At 44.4% G+C, this 24,071-nt stretch overlaps 2 protein-coding genes across 2 annotated transcripts; both read right to left on the bottom strand.

The window, feature by feature from the left end:
- Positions 1 to 1,123: 1,123 nt before the first annotated feature.
- LOC115548563 (collagen alpha-1(XXIII) chain-like) lies at positions 1,124 to 16,752 on the bottom strand. The gene is made up of 6 exons (XM_030363306.1): positions 16,678 to 16,752; positions 9,248 to 9,394; positions 6,850 to 6,904; positions 3,556 to 3,747; positions 2,716 to 2,793; positions 1,124 to 2,129 (listed from the first exon to the last, which is right to left on the bottom strand). The coding sequence occupies exons 1-6, from the start codon at positions 16,750 to 16,752 to the stop codon at positions 1,936 to 1,938; spliced, it is 741 nt and encodes a 246-aa protein (XP_030219166.1). The 3' UTR covers positions 1,124 to 1,935.
- A 1,060-nt stretch (positions 16,753 to 17,812) lies between these two features.
- LOC115548761 (C-C chemokine receptor type 3-like) lies at positions 17,813 to 20,733 on the bottom strand. The gene is made up of 2 exons (XM_030363583.1): positions 20,492 to 20,733; positions 17,813 to 19,845 (listed from the first exon to the last, which is right to left on the bottom strand). The coding sequence occupies exon 2, from the start codon at positions 19,828 to 19,830 to the stop codon at positions 18,733 to 18,735; it is 1,098 nt and encodes a 365-aa protein (XP_030219443.1). The 5' UTR covers positions 19,831 to 19,845; positions 20,492 to 20,733; the 3' UTR covers positions 17,813 to 18,732.
- Between the last annotated feature and the right edge of the window lie 3,338 nt (positions 20,734 to 24,071).

Below are 24,071 nucleotides of genomic sequence, written 5' to 3' on the forward strand. Positions count from 1 at the left end.
AACATGTACACAAATACTTCAAGTGTACATTACAAGATTCAATCTACATTAGTGTACATTACAAGATTCAAAATCTTAACATGGGTTGGAAATGTAAATAAATAAGTATAATACTTAAAAGAAAAAGCCAAATGATATCTTGGAGGTACATTATATCACTCAATCCCCAAAACGATTTAATTACGTTCATTACGTTAAATAAAGTTTATGAAATTTCCTAAAACAATTCTTCATGGGAAAAACAGCCAACAGAGGAACAATCAGTTGTTAAACCAACTGTAAGCAAAGCCAAAAACTAAAAACAAAAGCAGCTCCATACGATTCATGATAATATAATGCCTTCAATCTCATGGAGAGGGGATGTCCACACCGTGACACCTGTGGAACGGGTAAAGGATTAAAGTAATGTTGGATGTCACACACAGACAGGTGTCTGTCTTTACCAGGTTTACCCTTGAGTTGGGTCGCTCTTCTCCAGTGTAAGAGTTCCAGAGGATGTTATCTTCGTCACACGTGATGAAAGAGCAATGTTGGTAATAATGACACATCGGTACGGGAAATGAGTGCATCTTAGGGTCCCTTTACCCTGGAAATGATGGGATGGAGTGGGGATCTGCAGGTAGAGGGGGCCGGCTGGATGAATTCAAACATGCAGGCTGCTGATGTCTTGGGGGTGGCTGAGGTAAACGGTGCACTGGATTGGGCATGTTGCCCTCTGCGTGATCACGGGGTATTGCCAGGGAAGAGGAATATCTGATTCTGACTGAACAGATATGTGGTAAATCACAGCATTGGATTTGCAAGCACAAAAGAGATTCTAACAAGCTGAACATTGGGTTTAAAAAAGGAGAGGACATGCACCCTTGATCTTTGAATTCAAACATCATTTGTGTCCCAATAATAAATGGCAGTGGCCTTGGCTTGAACACGGCTTGTGACGACCAACCCCGGAAAGTTACGCAATAGCAGAGCATGGGGGTGATTCAACACTAATGGAGAGAGGCTGAAGAGTGGACACTTCTCTGATCTGCTCTGATGCATGTACACACACACACACACACACACACACACACACACACACGCACGCACGCACGCACGCACGCACGCACGCACACGCACACGCACGCACGCACGCACGCACGCACGCACACACACGCACACGCACACACACGCACCAGATTTGTAACCTCGTTAACAGTTATAAGCTAATCATAGCTTCATGCCCAAAAAAAGGACAAAAAAGCAGAAGAAAACAGTGAGGTATCAAGAATCTTAGCACCAACATGCACGACACAAAGAGTTTAAAGGTTCAAGAAATGAGCCCTTCTAACAGGAATATCTCCGTCCTTCCCTATTGCGTCTCTCTCTGCATCATCAGAGTCAAGAACACCGAGCGCTGGCTTGTGCTCGGTGGTAAAACAAGGACCACCAAAAAGACACAATGAGACACAATAATGTATGCGTGTGTGCGTGTGTGTGTGTGTGTGTGTGTGTGTGTGTGTGTGTGTGTGAACGTCCTGAGTGTAGGTCGGTTGAGACAAGGTTTTTTTTGGCCCTAAATCATTTCAGGGGTGAGTGGTTTGGGAACCACTGACCTTGAGGACGGACTGCTGCTGAACCTGCTAAAGCCCTGCCCTGGTGCGCTTCTCTCCACACACACAGCTCATCTGTTCTTCCCCGGGGTCATGGGGAGCTCTCCCTTGCCCTGCAGGTGGTTGTAGCGATGGGCACTGTCATAAGATGTGGGGCCCTTTGAAGCCCACCCAGGTGGGCTTCAAAGGGCCCCACATCTTATGACACAGCGCCGCGATGCAATTAAGAGGGACTTGATTGACTTGAGCAGCGTGTCTCATAAGGATCTGGTAACCCCCTCTTAGGACAAAGGCTTTGCGGAGATGTTAATTGTTTGAGGGGGGGGGGGGTGGGGGGACCACGCTAGTGGTACGGCCCCTTGCCGTAGTGCTCCTGCCGCAGCTGGCTGTAGGCCTGGTAGCAGGAGGCCATGTCGCAGCCTCCCTGGGCCCCCGGCGGGCCCCTCTTCCCGGGGACGCCGTGGCCTCCAGGCTTCCCGGGCTCCCCTGGTGGCCCCCGGGACCCCACGCCGTCCTGGCCCCGCGGCCCCTGGACACCTGGGAGGACAGAGAGCGGTCAGACCACGTCAACGTTGACCACGAGGTTGGGTATACTGGTTGTACTGGTGTTGGTAGGGCGCCGTGAGGGCAGCCTCCCGGCTCAACCGCTGTCACGGGGATCGGCCGTAGGATCAGATAGCGGAGGGCCAGAGCATGGAGGGACTGGTATGTGAGGAGTAGAACTTTGAATTGAATGAACTGGACTGGTAACCAGTGGAGCTGCATCACGGTGGTGCTGCCAGGGCTTAACGCCAGTTGAGCCTGGCAGCTGAGTTCTGCTCATGTTGCAGTCCGTCCGGGGCCTTAGAGGGGAGACCGCTGAGTGTGGCGGGTAGAGGTGAAGCAGTGGATCAGGGCTTCAGTGACTGAGTCTGAGGGTGGGGGTCGGAGTCGGGCCATGTTCTTCAGGTGGTAGAATGCAGATCTAGTGACGTTCTTAATGTGGGAGTGGACTGATAGGGTGGGGTCCAGGATGACACCCGGGGTGCGGACTACGGGTGACGGGGTGATGGAGCAGCCGACTGTGACCTAACGAGCAGAACAGTGACTTGTATCCGTCGCTGCCAAAAGGGGGCGTGTTTACCTGCAGGTCCCATCTCTCCCGGCGGTCCAACACTCCCCTCTCCTCTGGCGCCCTTCATCCCGATTGGTCCAGCGCCGCCTGTGTGTGGGAGAACGACACGGAGGACTCATCACCACGGGGTCCTCCTCCTTACCCGTCTGTCACCGTCTTTGCGTCATGAGCGCGACCCTACTGCCGCCTTCTGCAAGTCAGGGTCTGCACGACGTCAGGGGCCCCCACGCCACCCTGTGGGGGAACCCAGGAGCTAGGGCCCCCACGCCACCCTGTGGGGGAACCCAGGAGCTAGGGCCCCCATGCCACCCTGTGGGGGAACCCAGGAGCTAGGGCCCCCACGCCACCCTGTGGGGGAACCCAGGAGCTAGGGCCCCCACGCCACCCTGTGGGGGAACCCAGGAGCTAGGGCCCCCACGCCACACTGTGGGGGAACCCAGGAGCTAGGGCCCCCACGCCACCCTGTGGGGGAACCCAGGAGCTAGGGCCCCCACATCAACGTGTGGGGGAACCCTAGCATGGCTATTGCCAGACCAAGCTCAATCGTAGATGGGGAAGCTGCTGTCATTTCCTTCAGCACAAGAGGCGTGATCAACGGGCCAGTTCAAATGACTCTGTACGCAATTGGCTGCTTGCCGTCGCTTCCCTGTCGGCATTGTGTTCAATCAGCCAATAGCGCTCCAAGGGGAAAAGCCAGCTTGGTGATTGGCTCCCACAAAAACGTATCGGAAGCAGAAAGAAATGTGTTGCCCTTCTTCAGACCCTTCTGCAGGGCAGAATGGGCTTGGGGTACCCAGTCTTGGGGAACCCAGTAGGCAGGCGCTAGTCACCTCTCGTCTGAGAACCCACCTTTAGATCCTCGGGGGCCCCGATGCCCTGGCATCCCCGAGTGGCCCCGGGGCCCGTCCTGGCCCGGGTGCCCTTGGGGTCCGCGCCCCCCCTCCAGGCCGGGGGCCCCCGGCGTTCCCGGGGGTCCGGCAGAACCTTCACACTGACAACCTCCGGACGGAGTGACCAGCTGGAGGAGCTGAGAGAACTGAGCTGTGTGGGTGAGTGAGTGAGTGAGTGAGTGAGTGAGTGAGGTAGTGAGTGAGTGAGTGAGTGAGTGAGGTAGTGAGTGAGTGAGTGAGTGAGCGAGGTAGTGAGTGAGTGAGTGAGTGAGTGAGTGAGTGAGTGAGTGAGTGAGTGAGTGAGTGAGTGAGGTAGTGAGTGAGTGAGTGAGTGAGTGAGGTAGTGAGTGAGTGAGTGAGTGAGCGAGGTAGTGAGTGAGTGAGTGAGTGAGTGAGCGAGGTAGTGAGTGAGTGAGTGAGCGAGGTAGTGAGTGAGTGAGTGAGCGAGTGAGCGAGTGAGTGAGTGGGTGAGGTAGTGAGTGAGTGAGTGAGTGAGTGAGCGAGTGAGTGAGTGAGGTAGTGAGTGAGTGAGCGAGGTAGTGAGTGAGTGAGTGAGTGAGTGAGGTAGTGTGTGTGTGTTTGTGTTTTTGTGTTTGTGTGTGTGTGTTTGTGTTTTTGTGTGTGCGTGTGTGTGTGTGTAGGGGGGAAGTAGACAGAATGAAACAGTTTATATTACAACAGAAGCTAACATAAGATACATTAGTATTAATTAAATGGAGCACAGCTATGTAATTATATTCCAACCACCGTGAACCCTATTTAGGGTCATTACCTACCTGCACCCAAATTTTGTAAAGTTGGATCAAGCTATTTCTCCCTGCCTGTCTTGACTTGAACCTGTGCGAAGCGTGTGGTTAATGCAATGGTGGCGGTAACAGATGAGTTAACACGCCCAAGCTGCTCACACACTTTCTGACGTTGCACAATAGACTGTGTCATTATGCAAGTGGCTCACAAAACACACATCCCCCAGCCTCAGACTGCTGCTGGATTGATCATCCCTATATCGTCCCTTGATTGTCTCGTGATGATCGTCCCGTGTTAATCGTCTGTGTGTCCTAGGACACCAACTACATAAATGATTTGATGATATTTTCTCATTGAAAATGAAACAAAATTCATGTCCGTTTATTGAGACAAGATGAGTGTTATGTGAGTTGTCTGATCTTACTCAGATTACCAAATCGAATCGAGCGTTCTTCCTCAACTTCTGTAAGGTTTCAAAGAAAGATAGACATCCTTCCTAAGAAGTGCCAATGATGCTTAACATCATTGATGTTGTACTTACATTTAATCTACCTTCTCATGAGTGCACGTTTTGCAGTTTCGCCTTATCTGAGAATGGCAAACTCATTCCGAGAATGAGTTTGCCATTCCGAGAATGAGTTTTCCTTGAGATTGAAATTGGGTGTCTGAGTCCTGGTGCAGACAAAACCATCTACATCTTAAATTGCTACTTCAAAGAGGGCCCGGTTCTTGGGTTTCCATTCACACTATCAAACCAAATTTCATTTTCCACATTTCCCATTTAGATCAACTTTTTTATTTTATTTTAGAAAATTGCTGCTATGACCATAATTATTTTAATACATTAATCATTTCAGTATTATGTACAGAGTATGTGTATTTGTAAGAGCTTAGTGTAGCTGGGTGCTTGCGCTTTTCATTGTGAATTCTAGGTTCGGAAAACGGCGGACTCTGACTGCTCATGAAACATTAACCTTGGATAACATTGATCACCTTACCTTGGATAACATTGATCACCTTACCTTGGATAACATTGATCACCTTACCTTGGATAACATTGATCACTTTACCTTGGATAACATTGATCACCTTACCTTGGATAACATTGATCACCTTACCTTGCATAACATTGATCACCTTACCTTGCATAACATTGATCACCTTACCTTGGATAACATTGATCACCTTACCTTGGATAACATTGATCACCTCACCTTGGATAACATAGATCACCTTACCTTGGATAACATTGATCACCTTACCTTGCATAACATTGATCACCTTACCTTGCATAACATTGATCACGTTACCTTGCATAACATTGATCACCTTACCTTGGATAACATTGATCACCTCACCTTGGATAACATTGATCACCTTACCTTGGATAACATTGATCACCTTACCTTGCATAACATTGATCACCTTACCTTGCATGACATTGATCACCTCACCTTGGATAACATTGTGTCCTAAGCCCCCTCCTCTACTCCCTATACACCCACGACTGCGTGGCTACACATGGATCCAATGCAGTGATCAAGTTCGCCGATGAAACGACAGTGATGGGCCTGATCACTGATGGTGATGAGACGGCCTATAGGAGCGAGGTCGACTGTCTGGCTCAGTACAGCCAGGACAACAACCTCATTCTCAACACCGATAAGACCAAGGAGCTCGTAGTGGACTTCAGGAAGAAGAGACAGATTCAACACCCCATCTCCATCAATGGGTCTGCTGTGGAGAGGGTACACAGCATTAAGTTCCTGGGAGTCCACATCACCAGAGACCTCACCTGGGAGGAGCACACCAACCAGGTGGTGAAAAAAGCACAGCGGCGCCTATTTCACCTTAGGCGTCTGAAAAAGTTTGGCGTGGGGCCCAAGATCCTGGGGGCCTTCTTCAGAGGCACAACGGAGAGCATATTGACGGGATGCATCACTGCCTGGTACGGGAACTGCACTGCCCAAAGCCGCAAAATGCTGCAAAGGGTAGTGCGGACAGCTGAGAGGATCAGCGGATGTGAGCTTCCCTCCATCCAGGATACCTACAAGGCCCGGTGTGTCAGGAAGGCCCTCCGAATCATTTGGGACCCCAGCCACCCCAACCAGAAACTGTTTGAGCTACTGCCGTCAGGGAGGCGGTACCAAAGCCTAAGGGCCAAAACCCAGAGGATGACAAGCAGTTTTTTCCCCCAAGCAGTCAGACTCCTGGAAAAACACACTACGCCCCAACCATCCACACGCACACCACAACAACAGACTGTTGTTACTTTTTAGTATTATTGATGCTGCTACTTACTTATTTATTTATTTATTTTTACTTTGTTCCTTTTCATATGGTTTCTTATTCTTATTCTTATTTATTTTATCTTTTACTGTTGCTGCTATGTGAATGTTGAGGAACCAAGCCTAAGATTTTTACTCTTGAGTACTGTACTATAAGATGTAATAAAAGTGATTCTGATTCTGATTCTGATTCTGATCTGATTCATTGATCACCTCACCTTGGATCACGTTGGCGCAGAGCTTCATTAACTGCTCATCTGATGGTCCCTTTCCCTTTGATAAAATCACAATCGTCAATCACACAGTTGTTGGGCCATGGATTATATCCAATAAAGTAATAGGCCTGCATTAAACATAAACAGATATTATAAATACAGTATTATGTGTATTCGATGTTACATACATATGCATGAAGAACAGCATCCCCCCCTCCTTAGACAACCATCAATTTGCCTACAGGGCAAACAGGTCGACGGAGGATGCAGTGTCACTAGCCCTCCACTCTACCCTGACACACCTTGACCAGCGTGACAGTTATGTGCGGATGCTATTCATAGACTATAGCTCCGCCTTCAATACCATCCCCCCCCATAAACTTGCCACCAAGCTGGACCACCTGGGCCTCAACACACACCTGAGCAGCTGGGTCCTGGACTTCCTCACTGGCCGACCACAGACTGTGCGAATGGGGAGAAAGGTCTCCTCCAGCATCACCCTGAACATCGGTGCACCACAGGGTTGTGTGTTGAGCCCCTTCCTCTTCTCCCTCTACACTCTCGACTGCAAACCCACCCACGAGGCCAACACCATGTTTAAATTTGCAGACGACACCATGGTGGTAGGCAGGATCTCAAGCAACAACGAGGCTGCCTACAGGACAGAGGTAGAGAACCTGGTGAGCTGGAGCCGAGAGAACAACCTGATCCTCAACGCAGCAAAAACAAAGGAGATGATCCTGGACTTCAGGAGGAAGACGAAGCCCTTCGTCCATCACCCCATCACCATCGACGGCGAGACAGTGGAGGTTGTGCAGAACATCAGGTACCTCGGGGTCAACATCAGCCATGACCTGACTTGGACCGTCAACACCACCGCGACGGCCAAGAAAGGACTTCAAAGGCTTTACTTCCTGAGGTGCTTGAAGAGGGCATGTCTCCCACAAAAGCTGCTGGTGAGCTTCTACAGGTCAGCCATCGAGTCAGTTCTCAAATACTGCATCACCGCATGGTACTCTGGCTGCACCATAGATGATAGGAAAGCTCTCCAGCGCATCATTAAGACGGCTGAGAGGATCACCGGCACCCAGCTCCCCAGACTGGAGGACATCTACCAGACCCGCTGTACTCGGAGGGTTATGGGCATCCTCAGAGACAGCACAAACCCTGGACACTGCCTCTTCACTCTCATGCCCTCCGGAAGACGATACAGGACACTGCCCGCCCGCACTACAAGACTGCAGCACAGTTTCTATCATGGAGCTGTGACGCTGCTAAACTCCACTCCCACTCTATTGCCACACTGATACTCCCCATCTCATCTCATACACACATTATTGCACTTCAGGACTTGGACTTTTTAAAACATTTTATTTATATACGTATTTTATTAATGTGTGGATATATATATCTGTATATATATATATGTATGTATGTGTGTGTATGTGTATGTGTGTATGTATATATATATATATATATATATTTATATATTGCTGATACTTATTTATTTTTTTTTATTTTTATTTTTTATTTATTTTATTTATAGAACTGTGCAACTGGAGGAGGACTGCTCCATACAAAATTTCGTTGTCTTGTACAATGACAATAAAGATTATTCTATTCTATTCTATTCTATGAGGGGAGAACCAAATGATGAATGCAGAAATGGTGGGGAGGTGAGTCAGTAATATGCGTCAATGCCATCCACACCACAACAGTCAAGTCTTTGACAGCGTTTTTTGGCCTTTTACCCTGTATTATATACTCCCTTTATATTATCAGCCTTACCGTATATATTACCGTTATATTATTAGCCTTACCGTATACTACCTTTATATTATTAGCCTTACCGTATACTACCTTTATATTATCAGCCTTACCGTATACTACCTTTATATTATCAGCCTTACCGTATACTACCTTTATATTATTAGCCTTACCGTATATATTACCGTTATATTATTAGCCTCTTACCGTATACTACCTTTACATTATTAGCCTTACCATATATATTACCGTTATATTATCAGCCTTAGCGTATATACTACCTTTATATTATTAGCCTTGACATATATATTATCTTTATATTATCAGCCTTACCGTATACTACCTTTATATTCTCAGCCTTACCGTATACTACCTTTACATTATTAGCCTTACCGTATATACTACCTTTACATTATTAGCCTTACCGTATACTACCTTTATATTATTAGCCTTACCGTATATATTACCTTTACATTATTAGCCTTAGCGTATATATTACCTGCATCTAACCACATCTTAACGACATAGTACCTGACTGCACGTTGCCTGATTGGCCTTTACTCAGTTTTTTACTAAAAGGAAGGAAAAGATGACATTTGTAATTCCATTGGGAGAGGAAAGTGGTCCAACTCACTGGAGTCCCCGGGTAGCCGTTGACTCCTGGTTGCCCTGGCGACCCGTCCTGCCCCGGGACGCCCCGGATGCCCTCGTGTCCTGGGTGCCCGTCTGCACCCGTCCTCCCCTCGGCCCCCCTGGCACCAGGAACCCCCGCAGCCCCCCTCTGACGGACAGACGGACAGAACAACCCTTTGATACGAAGGATCCTGAAACATCGAAGTGACACGTCTTACTCAGCACAATGGCTGAGGGTAGCAAATATCTTTAGGTTACATATGGGTTGGTGAGTTAAGAAGTACCCCAACATTTTATTTTAATTAAATATTGATTTGGGATGAAATGTTGTCTCATTCTGACATTGCGAAAGGATAATAAACGGATATACATCCTTCTGAAGTGTGGCTCAACATTGGACGATTGAACAACGCTGTCTGACAGAGTCAGAGGCAGTGGATCATAAACTATTAGGAAGTGGTCTGTGTGTGTGCAGTGTGTGTGGCCAGGAGACATGGGCCTATTGGGCAACAAAGGATTACCAGTTCATGCATCTATAGTGGGGAGACGTGTTGTGCAATGAAGAGAGCAATGTGGGCTGATAAATGTGTGACCGTTACCAAGAATTACACCATACTCCACACAACGTACCGGTAAATGACCTGATATATATTTGATGGTTTCTATCTTTTGAAAGAGCAGTTGACTTCACACCTTCTGTTAAAGGGGATTTCCACCTTCCCACCTTCTGAAGCAAAATGTAATTCAAAGAGATGAGTGTCTGATCCGAGGTAGTGGTGACATCTGGAGATATTTTCATTAGTTTTTACTTGTGTGTTTTGAAGATCATAGTATGGAGTAGTATGTGAAGACACAACTGCATCCCTTCGGCCTCCCCTTGATCCTCCACCTCCGTATTTTGTTTTTGCGTGTTCAGAAGTGAGTTTCCCAGACCCAACACAACTCGCTCATGTGTGGGCTAGCAGCCCGCCAGCGAGCGATGGAGGGGACGAAACAACACTGCTGGGGGCGGGGGGGGGGGGCACTTAGGGCATAAAGGACGTCTAAATAAACTGTGGCTTTTCTTATGTTAAAGTGTTTACTCTGAAAAAACAATTACATTAGGGGAGAGCCGGGTCGATTGAAACACTTTTCAGTTAAACGACTTTTTCAAAGATGACGTTACGTATACAAATAATTTCAACATGTGATCAACAACTCACATGTATGTTATCTTAGTTACAAGTGTAATTTAATACATTTGTTGGATGATCGAGCTGTTTTTTAACTTTGAAAGTAAGTTGACATCTGTTTCAAACGCCCCGCCTAGTCGGGACGTTTGAAACACACATGCGGGACGAATGAAACAGCATATTTTAAAAATAAACTATTGAACTTACTCTTGTTTTTTTGCAATATACCGGACAACACAGTAGTGTACTTGTCATTGCTAAAATTTCACATAATTCCGCATACTATAAATAGGTTAAAATATCTTTTTGGCCCGTGCGTAATTGTCAAGATGCACGTTTCGATTAAAACTCACCTATTTTATTTTGGACGACTAAATTTGCATAAATTTTACTTATTTCCCTATCCTAAGTCATGTTTAGGGATACACAGTTGAACATCCTTTTATTTATTTTAAACAAAAACTACCACGTCAACCGGATAACATGACTCCTGTTGCGTTTGAAACAAGTGTTTCAATCGTCCCTACAGCGACTACTGACACTTAAACCTTTTTTACCTCTAAACTTCAAAACTCTGACATTGCACACTTTAACACAGGTTTAAGTACTAATTCATCTGTTGTATAGTCATATTATTATGGCATGAAACAAAAAACACAACTATTTATTACAAAAAAACTACCGCAGGAAGGATTTTAGTTTCCGCTCTCGAAAACAGGTTTGGGGGATAACATTTGAACGGTGGTACGTCATTACACGAAATTTCGTGGGGTTGGTCAGGCTTCCGTGCTGAATGTAGTGACGAAATTTGACGTGAAAGCCTTGCGTGGTTTTCGAGGAAATCGCTGTGTTTCAATCGTCCCGTGTTTCAATCGACCCGGCTCTCCCCCTACATTGTCTGTGGATTAAATGTTAAATTCAAACTCTGTGTTTCGCATATTTTTGCAAGATTGTTTGCAGCGCTTTGGACATTCTCCCTTCCTAGGGAACAGAAATAGGTTGACATATTATTCTTTCTCTTTAACTTCCATGTGACACTTCTGTGACTTCTTAGGGGCTAAAAAGCCATTAGCACTCACTGGCAAACGAGAAGACACCATCATTGTACAAAATGGAGGGATGGTCCCCAGTAATAACGCCGGAGGGCTGGTATGATGAGAGCCCGTTCCCTCTCCTCTGTCCCGGTGACAGGGCTCATCGTTAAGCCTCAACGCGCCCGCTAACTGGACTGCAGAGGGGGTCACTCCGGCGTACGAATGTCTCCATTTGCCGGGCTGGATTGATGAGAGGTGTTGCTGCACCGTTTGCTCCTGTGACAAACGGGTTACCGGTGTCTCTTCGTGGCCTCACTCCCACGGCCCGAGGCAGTCAGTGGTTGTTCGCTGTAACTAGAGTTTTACCTTCCTCTTATTGACTTGGTTCTTCTAACTTTAGTGACGTGTAAACCACCACGTATGTAAAGGTGCTGCACACACTGTCTCAAAGCAATGAGTTCCCTTGCGCGATTTTCCTCACTTTTGGAGAGTTTTTCAGTACCCCCGTGCGTTTATGTTGGTTGTCACGCAAGTTCTGAGACCCAGACATCCTCGGGTCTGAACCAGGGTGCTGCTGCAGTACATCGAAAATGTACTGCAAAGTATAAAAGTATACTTTATTATCTCAGAGTTGGGAAATTTGTGTGGTCAAAAGTGCAGCACATTTAAGACACAGGCATACAACTGGGAACGCCACACACACAACAACATTTAAGAAATAAATAGTTCAGTGAATCAGTAGCAGGCCTAAAAACAACATTCCAAAATTAGTTTAAAAATAGTAAAAGAAAAACACAGTGTTCACGATCTTGACCTGTGTCTTTCATTAAAAAGTCTAATAGCAGAGGGGACAAATGACAAGCTACACCTCTTGTCCTTTTGACCTTGACCTTTGCAGCAGCCTGCTACTGCCCAGTTGCTGAGTTGAAACCTCCTATATAAGGGGTGGGTAGGATCTCTAAGTATCCGCTAAGCTTTATCAACAACAAGATCTGCCCATAGCTGGGTGACTGACGTCTGACTGCATCCAATTATTTTGCTTGCTGTCTTCACCAGACGCTGCAACTTATCATCATATTTTGGCCGCAATGTGATATTCAACCAAACTCTACTATCCTAACACTGCTGATTCACTATGACTCATTGGCTATAACCTAAGCCAATCAGAGTGCTTTATTACATTCCATAATCACTATCAGGCATTATTGAAGCTAAATACAAGATGAACCTTAAAATATGACTTAGGCAATTATGCAAACGGAATAGATGGACATGGCTTGGATTAAGGCGGATGTATGAGAACGGTTTCCCTGCGAATCCCTTTGAACCTTTAGGGCTGTACAAACAAAATATACTAGACACCATTTTTGGTCTTCATGGTTGGGTCTAACTGCACGGTTCAGTTCTACTGTCTTTGACCTCCCGAGCTGAAAGATAGCGGCTTTGAAGTGAAACATGAGGGATCGGTTTTCAGATGATATCCCACTCGGTCATCGCTCTTTGGAGTAAGGACCCATTAGTGGAATGCTTTTACCAAATGTGTCTTTATAGTTCAGGAAGGCTTGTTATTGACTGCAGGCCCATACAAATAAGGTAATGGCAAATAATAGATGTAGCCAAAGGAAAAAAAGTGGTGCTATGCAATAACGAAAGCCTGCATACATGAATCTCGTTTTCCTTTGTTTTTTCACCAGAACACGCACCAACAACCTCAGTGGAAAAAATAACTTTCAACATGGTCGTGAAAAAAAGGGAGAGACGCCGAGATCGTTTAATGGCCTGTGGCATGTGCCACCGCGACCACTGACATACCATGGCATATGCCGTTCTGGAACGGTAACTGCCGTTCTGAAACGGTAACTGCCGTTCTGAAACGGTAACTGCCGTCGCGACCACTGACATACCATGGCATATGCCGTTCTGAAACGGTAACTACCATTCTGAAACGGTAACTACCGTTCTGAAACGGTAACTACCGTTCTGAAACGGTAATGCCATGGCATATGCCGTTCTGGAACGGTAACTGCCGTTCTGAAACGGTAACTACCGTTCTGAAACGGTAATGCCATGGCATATGCCTTTCTGGAACGGTAACTACCGTTCTGAAACGGTAACTGCCGTTCAGGTGGAATGGTAACTGCAGTTCCCAACAATGGTATGTGACACCAGCATAACTCCTCCGTATAATTTCAAGACAGGTATTGCCATAAATGTAAAGGTATATATATTTGGTATTTATTGACACAATATCACAACATAACGCCGTAAATAAAGGGATTTACACGTTTCTCTCGTCCGTGCTGTTGTAAGGATATTTCCGATCTGTTTCTTGTTGCTTTTGTAATGACAGATGCTTTTGAAAACAGCCGGACTTGCTCCGGTGACGGTAGTTATAGCCTAGCCTTCTAGGTGGCCATGGAGCTATAGTCTATTGCTTTGTTCCAATATCCATACTATCCGCAGTCATTATACTTTATTTTAGTATGACTTCTTTTTTATATAGTTTGAGTACGTAGTGCGTTGCAATTAAGATCAGGGCGAAAGGACCCGGATGGTATACTCAAAACGGTCAAACCGATGAGTGTGGATTGATGTACACCTTTCGTGCTCCACGGCAGCGATCTTAGCTACGTAGCTGAAGAGGCGGAGCCAGGCTGAGCCAACGTCGGCGCATTTTCTTTGATAGGTCCATGCATTTTCCACGTATCCTGCATTAATGGAGTCATTTTGTAGTTTTAATAGCTTTATAACTACTATGTGTAAAGAGTTCACCGTTCAAAGCGAGATGTTTATTGCGGTTGCGATCGTAGTTTCCGGTTAGTGCACCAGAGCCAGGTCCCTATAGGGGTGGCACTGTAGGCTATGGATAGACAGTCATCCATTTTTCCACTCGTGTTTTATCAAGATGTTCTAGTAGCGTAGCCTATAATAAAGCCTACTGTATGACTGCTTCAGCTCATAACTATTCAATAGGCCAAATATTAAGTTTTGCATTTGTTCTTATTGGTGTTTAACCAAATAATTTAAGTAGGCCTATAGGTTCCTATCATTTAACCCTGATCCAGTGTCATAAACCTTTCTATATCGACATGATCCAGTGGTATCATGGCATACAGGCCAAAAGTTTTTCCGCTGGCAAGCCAATTATGTTAATCGGAATTTCCATTTCCTACTGGAACCACCGTTTTTCCGCTGGCATGCCACTCATGTAAAATGGTATTACCAGTTTCTACTGGCACCTTCCGTTTTTCCGCTGGCATGCCACTCATGTAAAATGGTATTACCAGTTTCTACTGGCACCTACCGTTTTTCCGCTGGCATGCCACTCATGGAAAATGGTAATTACCAGTTTCTACTGGCACCTACCGTTTTTCCGCTGGCATGCCACTCATTGAAAATGGTAATTACCAGTTTCTACTGGCACCTACCGTTTTTCCGCTGGCATGCCACTCATGGAAAATGGTAATTACCAGTTTCTACTGGCACCTACCGTTTTTATAAGAATGATTGTGTAGCTGTGAATCATGAGTGGTATGTGTGTATGAACGGGCAAATACCACGGGAAAGGAATATCTACTGGCAAACGGTAGGTGACGCTGACATTATCAGAAAAGCAATGTTAGTAATAAAGTCTCTCAAAGAGCCATTGGGATCACTCAAAGTTGGTCTTGTTGTGGTATGATGTATTATGTGACGCGTGCGTGTTGCCCCCTAGTGGCGGTTGGTGGTCTTATTTAAAATTTAAAACTATATTGGAAGAATTTATTTTCGATAAAAGTGACTTAGTTATTGTAATTAGTATGGGTATATCTTGATAGATAAATTAAGAATGACTAAATGTTATAGTCTTTGATGGTGTTTACCAGCGGAGCTCGAACACGCAGTTTGGATTTCCTTGAATAGATGATTTAAATATAACAAACAAATAGAATGAACAGTTTGCACTAAACATTAATGAAAGACTTAAATTAGCTCTTTATTCTCTCAAATGTCCTTTCTTTTAAACTGAAGCAAATAATGTTGGTACACTCAGAAAAACCTCTAAACCCCAGGCGGTATGTTGGCTCTCACCTAACTACATGATGATGTGCAGTGGCAGCAAGTAACCATTGCCTGAGCTTGAATCCGAGCTAGCTGAAGTCTGATTCAATCTCAATTCTTATGTCGCCCTCTAGTGGTGGTTTGCATTCAAAGCCCGGTGAGGGAATTCTCAAATCACCAATAGAGGGCGACACAACTCCTTTAGAATTTAGCTTGAATTCGCTTGGAGTTGAAGATAGCGAATTTTGACGAATTCGGATGCATTTTTTCAGTGTTCATTATACTTTGCGTGGAATAGCAATTTCATTCTATAAAAAGCTGTCTCCATTCATTGATTGCAATTAAATCGGTTCCGTAAAATAAATGGGTGCGTTTTTACTAGGTAAGCTCCGGCCTATTTTTTAGGTTTCTGCTCAAAAAATAACGTACCCAAAATGAATAGAGAATATCACTGCATCTACAAGGTCTATTTGAATAAATGTGGTGTCATTATAAAGGGAACACTTGTGAAATGTGTTCAAATGTGTAAGTATCAGTATTTATGTCACTGGCTCAGAGTTAATGAAGTTGGCACAAAAGCATAAATGACAGATTAAATTTCCGCCCAAAATAAATCATACTTCTTCTATGAATATCTCTTTGAAATGATGCTGATGAAGCCAGAAGTCGAAATAAAATCATAGCACAAGTTGTGACCATTATCCCTGCAAAGTTCGATCATCATAAAGTTAAGCAGAGCAAAATTACAGAGGTTTTAGTAAAGACTATTTAGGCGGACTCTCTAAATTGGTCATTTTGGCACATTTTGGCACCATATGTGCCATTTGAGGTTTTTGATGTACTGAACTAAATATTTCACTTTTATGTCATTATCTGTGATCATCACATACATTTTCAACAGTTTTAGATTTTTCTTTGATTTTAAATTTTTCTCAGTACTCGTCGGAATGCGTGCGTAAAGAGGCCACTACCGGATGTAGCTCTCCTGATGTCGCTCTCCTGAGCTACATCTTGTTACGCAGGCTAATAACTCGGCCGGGGATTGGTTGATTTAGATGATTGACACCCCGTTTTAACCGTAAGAGCCAATAGGAGTTTTTTGCTCTCAAGTACAACTTTTCATCAATAAATCGCAAAGGTAAGACAGAATATATGTTAGTCTCTGTCAGTAAGTGGTTGTATACCTTTGTAATCTTTGGCTGCTGGTTCACTGACTTCTTATCGTAGGGCCTTAACAGTGGTAATGTCGAACTCGTCATGGTCTTAGCTTTCATTTGAGATGATATTTGTTTGTGTACAATGAAGTATCGCTGCGGTAGCAATGGAAATGTGGAGAGTGGGTTCACTTTCTGACGCTATTCAGATTTTGATGTTGGATAATTCATATGCTTGTCGTTGGAGTTGTGTTTGGTGTGTGTATAAATATATTTGCTTGTAGCGGAGTTTCTCGTGTTTAATTTGACGTGCAGTATGACTATTTCGACATAATAAGGGCAGTGTTGTAGGCATTTTGCTGCGAGAGTGATCGAGAGTCCCCAAATATGGGGACCTTCGAGCTTAAAACCATAATCTTGGCCTTTGCTGCAAATTACATTTTATAATAACCATGGTGTAGTGACTACATTATGGGTTCGTGTTCCCCTCTTACTGATCGAGTGGGAGGGAACCGGCTATGAGTCACGGGGTCTAGGGGGACTGTTGATGCGGTTGCACGAGTTGTTCTAGCAATGCGCTGTGAGTGATTGTCCTGCTCTGTTTCTTTAAACGGTTATTATTACGTTGCCTATGTCCTCCTTTTCCTCCGGCACTACATTATATATGTATATATATATATATATATATATATATATATATATATATATATATATATATATGTGTGTGTGTGTGTGTGTGTGTGTGTGTGTGTGTGTGTGTGTGTGTGTGTATATATATATATATATATATATATATATATATATATATATATATATATATATATATATATGTATATGTATATGTATATGTATATATGTATATATATATATATATATATGTATATGTATATATATATATGTATATATATAGAGTGATACCCCTAAGTTGTGAACTGCAGAGTGATACCCCTAACCGTTTTTTCTTTTTAATATATATATATATATATATATATATATATATATATATATATATTAAAAAGAAAAAACGGTTCTGGCACAGTTCACAACTTAGGGGTATCACTCTGCAGTTCACAACTTAGGGGTATCACTCTGCAATAACACATTCGTCCAAGAGTATTTAAGAAATAAGAAAATTAGGAAAATTAACCTCAAGAAAATAAAAAAATGCTTTCACTACATTACATTTATTTGATACTTTATACTTTCAACAATGAAGATGAACCCCAAATATTGCTTCCCAATCACACATCTTAAAAAAAGGAAAAAAGCAATGCAGCCGTCGTAGCATTTTTAAGTGCTACGATATAAAAAGAAGAGCTGGAGATTTTTCTTAAACATATATATGTCGACATATATTTTCCACATCCAAGTGGTGGAAGAGTGACGGTAGACAGTGGAGTTGCAGTAGCTCCGGCTTCGGTAGCGCATCGACTCTACTGGCCGGGGATCGACCACTGCTGTTAGGAAGAGCAGCGCAAACCATCCAAACGACGCTTTATCTTCATTTGTTACACATGTTCTACAACTAAAATGAAATAACAGTAGAAACACAACAACGCTTATGCTACACAAAATGGTTTTACAACATAACATTAAAAATGCAGAAATTCTAAATTCAATATCTATTATATTCTCTCTTTATAATTATATTTCAAGCAAAAGTGGTTAAAATACTGTCATGACAAAGCTAGTTGACGGCCGAACAACTCAGTTATTCTACACTTCCTCTAGTGATTTTTCATCCTTCGAGAACCTAACCTAACTTCTCTAAAAACAATACAAACTTAGATTGTTCTCAGCCTCGTTAATATGAGGTGTTATTCTCAACCACAAACTCACTATTTGGGAAATGACGGAAGGAAACTGAAAAAAAATGTCCCTAAGGGGACAACTAATAAACTAACTAACTGATTAAAGCGCTTTAAGTGCCTTAAAAAAGAACACTACATAATTGCAATTACTTATTAGATATTCATTTATAAGGTATATGCTAAATGACTACATTTAAATGTAAAACTTAAAATTGAATCATCCATTTTCCCATTCAATTGTGTAATTCAAACAAAGTAAATTGTCTCCCGCATGTTAAAAGTCATTTCTGTGGGATGTCCTTTGTGAGGTGGACTTGCTGCTCAGACTAGCGGGTCTGAAGTGACGTGCCAGACAAGGCATGTTCTTCGACAACAGCTTCCTGAAGTGATTCTGAAACCGCTTACCCACAAAGGAGTAGAATATGGGGCTGATGCAACAATACAAGAACGCTATGTTTCTGGTCACGTACAACGCATAGGTCAGAGCTTCGACCTGATCGCACTTCCGGTTTGCTTTGTCGGCTGTGGAGATCTGAATGGCCTTCAGCAGGATCACGATGTTATAGGGAGTCCAGCAAACGAAGAAGGTGAACATGATGATGAATATCAGCTTCACCGAGCGCCATTTCTCCCTCATGCGAGTGGACATGATCCGCACGGTGATGCAGGTGTAGCAGTACATCACCATGAAGAGGGGTAGCAGGAAGAAGAGGAGGAACTGCATGTAGTAGCTGACCAGATTCCACTGTTCGACGACGTCGGCGTGGTATCCTGTCTCCTCACACATCAGGCCGTGCTCGTTGTGCTTCCACACGCCTTTGAACACCAGCTCATTGAGACTGGCCAGCACACTGATGAACCAAACGATCAACGACGCCCCGATGGCGTACGCCCTCCTCCTGCTCTTGGCAGCGGACACCGCGTGCACCACGGCCAGGTAGCGGTCAAAGGTCATCAGGGTGAGGAAGAGGATGGAACTGTAGAAACCAATCAGATGGGCACTGCTGACCAACTTGCAAAGCACCGTGCCGAAGATCCACTCGAAGGAATGGTATTTGGCCAGGAAGGGGAAGCTGGATGCAAACAGGATGTTAGAGGTGACCAGATTGATGAGGAAGATGTTAGTGACGCTGTTGACCTTCTCAAGCTTGACGATGATGAACAAAACAAGCCAGTTGCCCAAGTAACTCAGGAGGAAGTTGATGTAGTAGAAATAAGGAATCATGGCCGAGCCCAATTGGTTGACGTTTGATGCAGAGCAGAGTTCGACGTGCTCGTTATCCGGAATAACTGGATAGCTTGTGTTTTCACTGTTGTTAAGCATATCCCGGATTTTTTCATCCTCATCATCATAATTATGCTCATACTCCATGGTTATTGCTTGAACCTGTGGTAGATTGGAAAACATATTTATAAGTCTCATATGATTGAATGCTGTGCAAATCGATGTATTCATCTACATGGGTGATATGTTTTCGATACGGAAGGCTGTGCCCATCATGCATAAGCTGCTCTGAAGTAGAGCTTCAAATGACAACACAATTAAAACACTTTTATACTTAAAAGGTCTGGATCAAATATTTTGCAGTTAAAAGAACAAATGATAATAATAATAATAATATAATAGTTCTAATATAATATGAGAAATATTTAATATATTATTAATATAATAAGCAAGACAATAGCTGAGAGCTCTACAGTGACAGCTTTCAGGTATCAAACATAGTGTTTCGGTGACTGCAGAAATATAGTTATAACATACACTGTGCATACATACCTCACATATAACACTGTACAAATTAATATAGGATCTTTTCTATGCCCAAATCATGTTTCTTACTCATTATTTTACTGGTTGTAATTGCAGCTTGTCTTCTCCATTCTTTAAAATAAATACGAATGCTAATAATTGATTGATAATAATACATAATGACATAATGCTTGAGGTGGACGGGCCACCGTCTAGTCATTTCAGTGTAAAGGGAGAACTTAATTTGGCTTTTAAAAGATTCTTCTTAAACAAAATAACTCACCAATGTTGATTTCCGTATGTGGAGGAGTGGATGAGTGAAGAGCTGTGGGTGTTTAGCATAGACATGAGGGTTAACGGGAAGGCCTTAAGAGGAACTGAGATATCCTCCCCATTTACATTACGCAACTTTAAATGGACACCTCTCGCACATACGATGATTCTGGCACCAATACTGAACAGAAGCTTGGCCTGGACTCGATGTGTTTTACACTCATGCTTTATAAAGTCAAATACTGATAATGATGTAATCTAAAGCACCGTTTGATTAGCACTTTGCATACAAATACGACAGCCTACTGGTACATGCTGACCCCAACGTCGTAAACATAACAAGACTGTTTGGCATTACAATACATTGTGATGATTATCATAATTAATAACCTTTACATGGCTGGCTGGATTTAGTTTAAGATGTATATCGTAATGAGTCTGGTGATTTTAACTAGAGGGTACCCACATCCACAGTGGAAAATGGAACAATCTTTATAGTAGGCTAAACAGCAATTCAAATATGTGACACAGCTATATATGCTATCCCTACACAGTTTAATACTGACCTAGTTTTCCTAGTCCAATATAATACAATGGTTTGAATCTATAAAACAATATAATCAGTAAGTCATGCAATTCTAATGATTGAAACCGTAGTAAAACCAAAATAAAGTAAGCTCATGCATTTCAGAATATGGTCTCATTTTTGTTGCTTGAAGAAGACACATTGATCATGCATCAGTGGTACTTTGTTCAGACAAACAACAATACTTCACTGTTCATCTGAAAAGAGCATAAAAAATATATCAAATTGACCAAAACATGTACACAAATACTTCAAGGGTACGTTACAAGATTCAAAATCGACATTTGTGTACATTACAAGATTCAAAATCCAAACATTGGTTGGAAAGATTAATAAATAAGTATAATTCTTAAAAGAAAAAGCCAACTGGTATCTTGGAGGTACATTATATCACGCAATCACAGAACCGTTTTAATTACGTTCATTACGTTAGGTAAACTTTTTGAATGTCTGAAAACATTTCTTCATGGGAAAAACATAATTCCAAAGCCAACATAGGAACAATCAGCTGTTAAATCAACTGTAAGCAAAGCAAAAAACTAAAAAGAACAGCAGCTCCAGACGATTCATGATAATATAATCGCTTTGAGCTCATGGAGAGGGGATGTCCACACCGTGACACCTGAGGAACGGGTAAAGGATTCAAGTAATGTTGGATGTCACACACAGACAGGTGTCTGTCTTTAACAGGTTCACCCTTGAGTTGGGTCGCTCTTCTCCAGTGTAAGAGTTCCAGAGGATGTTATCATCGTCACACATGATGAAAGAGCAATGTTGGTAAGAATGACACATCGGTACGGGAAATGAGTGCATCTTAGGGTTCCTTTTCCCTGGAAATGATGGGATGGAGTGGGGATCTGCAGGGAGAGGGGGCCTGCTGGATGAATTCAAACATGCAGGCTGCTGATGTCCCGGGGGTGACTGAGGTAAACGGTGCACTGGATTGGGCATGTTGCCCTCTGCGTGATCACGGGGTATTGCCAGGGAAGAGGAATATCTGATTCTGACTGAACAGATATGTGGTAAATCACATCCCAGTAGCATTGGATTTGCAAGCACAAAATAGATTCAAACGAGCTGAACATTGGGTTTAAAAGAGAGAGGTGGTTTAAATAGGGCAAAATGTTGAGGACATGCACCCTTGATCTTTGAATTCAAACATAATTTGTGTCTCAATAATAAATGGCAGTGGCCTTGGCTTGAACACGGCTTGTGACGACCAACCCGGAGAGTTACGCAATAGCAGAGCATGGGGGTGATTCAACACTAATGGGGAGAGGCTGAAGAGTGGACACTTCTCTGATCTGCTCTGATGCATGTACACACACACACACGCACACACACACACACACACACACACACACGCACGCACGCACACGCACGCACGCACACGCACACGCACACGCACACACACACCAGATGTGTCACCTCGTTAACAGTTATAAGCTAATCATAGATACATGCCAAAAAAGCAGACGAAAACAGTGAGGCATCAAGAATTTTAGCACATACATGAGCGCGACCCTACTGCCGCCTTCTGCTTGTCAGGGTCTGCGCGACGTCAGGGGCCCCCACGCCACCCTGTGGGGGAACCCAGGAGCTAGGGCCCCCACGCCACCCTGTGGGGGAACCCAGGAGCTAGGGCCCCCACGCCACCCTAGGGGGGAACCCAGGAGCTAGGGCCCCCACGCCACCCTGTGGGGGATCCCAGGAGCTAGGGTTCCCCCACATCAACGTGTGGGGGAACCCTAGCCCGGCTATTGCCAGCTCAATCGTAGATGGGGAAGCTGCTGTCATCTCCTTCAGCACGAAAGGCGTGATCAACGGGCCAGTTCAAATGACTCTGTACGCAATTGGCTGCTTGCCGTCGCTTCCCTGTCGGCATTGTGTTAAACCAGCCAATAGCGCGCCAAGGGGAAAAGCCAGCTTGGTGATTGGCTCCCGCAAAAACGTATCGGAAGCAGAAAGAAATGTGTTGCTCTTCTTCAGACCCTACTGCAGGGCAGAACGGGCTGAGGGTACCCAGTCTAGGGGAACCCAGTAGGCAGACGCTAGTGTAATGGGCGTGAGGTTGGACCCAAGAACAGCACAGACTAAGACCAGCGTTGGAACAGTTCAAGAGTTTATTGTCCAAACAGGGTCTTAAAATCCACAGAAGGTACACAAGAATAGTCCACAACCTGAGCTAGCCAAAACAGTCCGACTTTCACGCAGAGACCTCCGGGGAGGGAATCCAAGCGAACTGGAGACAGACAAGGGGCGAGCAGGCAGAGGGGTCAGGGACAGAAGGCTGTTCGGATGGAAAGCCAGGAGCGGATCATGACAGTACAGAGCTGGCAGTAGGATGGAAAGCCAGGAGCGGATCATGACAGTACAGAGCTGGCAGTAGGATGGAAAGCCAGGAGCGGATCATGACAGCTAGTCACCTCTCGTCTGAGAACACACCTTTAGATCCTCGGGGGCCCCGATGCCCTGGCATCCCCGAGTGGCCCCGGGGCCCGTCCTGGCCCGGGTGCCCTTGGGGTCCGCGCCCCCCCTCCAGGCCGGGGGCCCCCGGCGTTCCCGGGGGTCCGGCCAACCCTTCACACTGACAACCTCCGGACGGAGTGACCAGCTGGAGGAGCTGAGAGAACTGAGCTCAGCCAGCTCCTTCTTCCAATTAGCAGACACTTCACAGCCACCATGTTTCGGTAAACATTAGATAATTAGACCTTGAGAAGAGGTTTTGTTTGAGTTGTTTATACATTTATCTTTTAATCATCTGCCAAATTCGGGTTCAAATGAGAGCCTTAACCTGCAGCTGTATTGAATGCAATGCTTTGTTGTGTTTCCATGTTACTGATGAGAATCATTTGGCTTGATAAAACCTTAATTTCGCTAAACCCCCTCAGTTTGACACGGAGTTGGATAGAACACTCAGTTCCTCACCATCTTTAAATTATCTGAAATATTTCCTCATTATGTGTGCTTGTGTGCAGGGTTGCCACTTTTTAGTAATGATGCA

Source organism: Gadus morhua, chromosome 8 (genome assembly GCF_902167405.1).
Source record: "Gadus morhua chromosome 8, gadMor3.0, whole genome shotgun sequence".
Lineage (NCBI taxonomy): Eukaryota > Metazoa > Chordata > Actinopteri > Gadiformes > Gadidae > Gadus > Gadus morhua.

Excerpts from the sequence above, each read along its gene's own strand:
- LOC115548563 (XM_030363306.1), bottom strand. The coding sequence starts at position 16,752 with ATGACGAGTTCGACATTACCACTGTTAAGGCCCTACGATAAGAAGTCA. Across the intron at positions 6,905-9,247 it reads ACGGCTACCCGGGGACTCCA|GGAAAGGGACCATCAGATGA; the intron begins GTGAGTTGGACC and ends ATTTTATCAAAG. Across the intron at positions 3,748-6,849 it reads CTGCGCCAACGTGATCCAAG|CTCAGTTCTCTCAGCTCCTC; the intron begins GTGAGGTGATCA and ends TCACCCACACAG.
- LOC115548761 (XM_030363583.1), bottom strand. The coding sequence starts at position 19,830 with ATGGAGTATGAGCATAATTATGATGATGAGGATGAAAAAATCCGGGAT.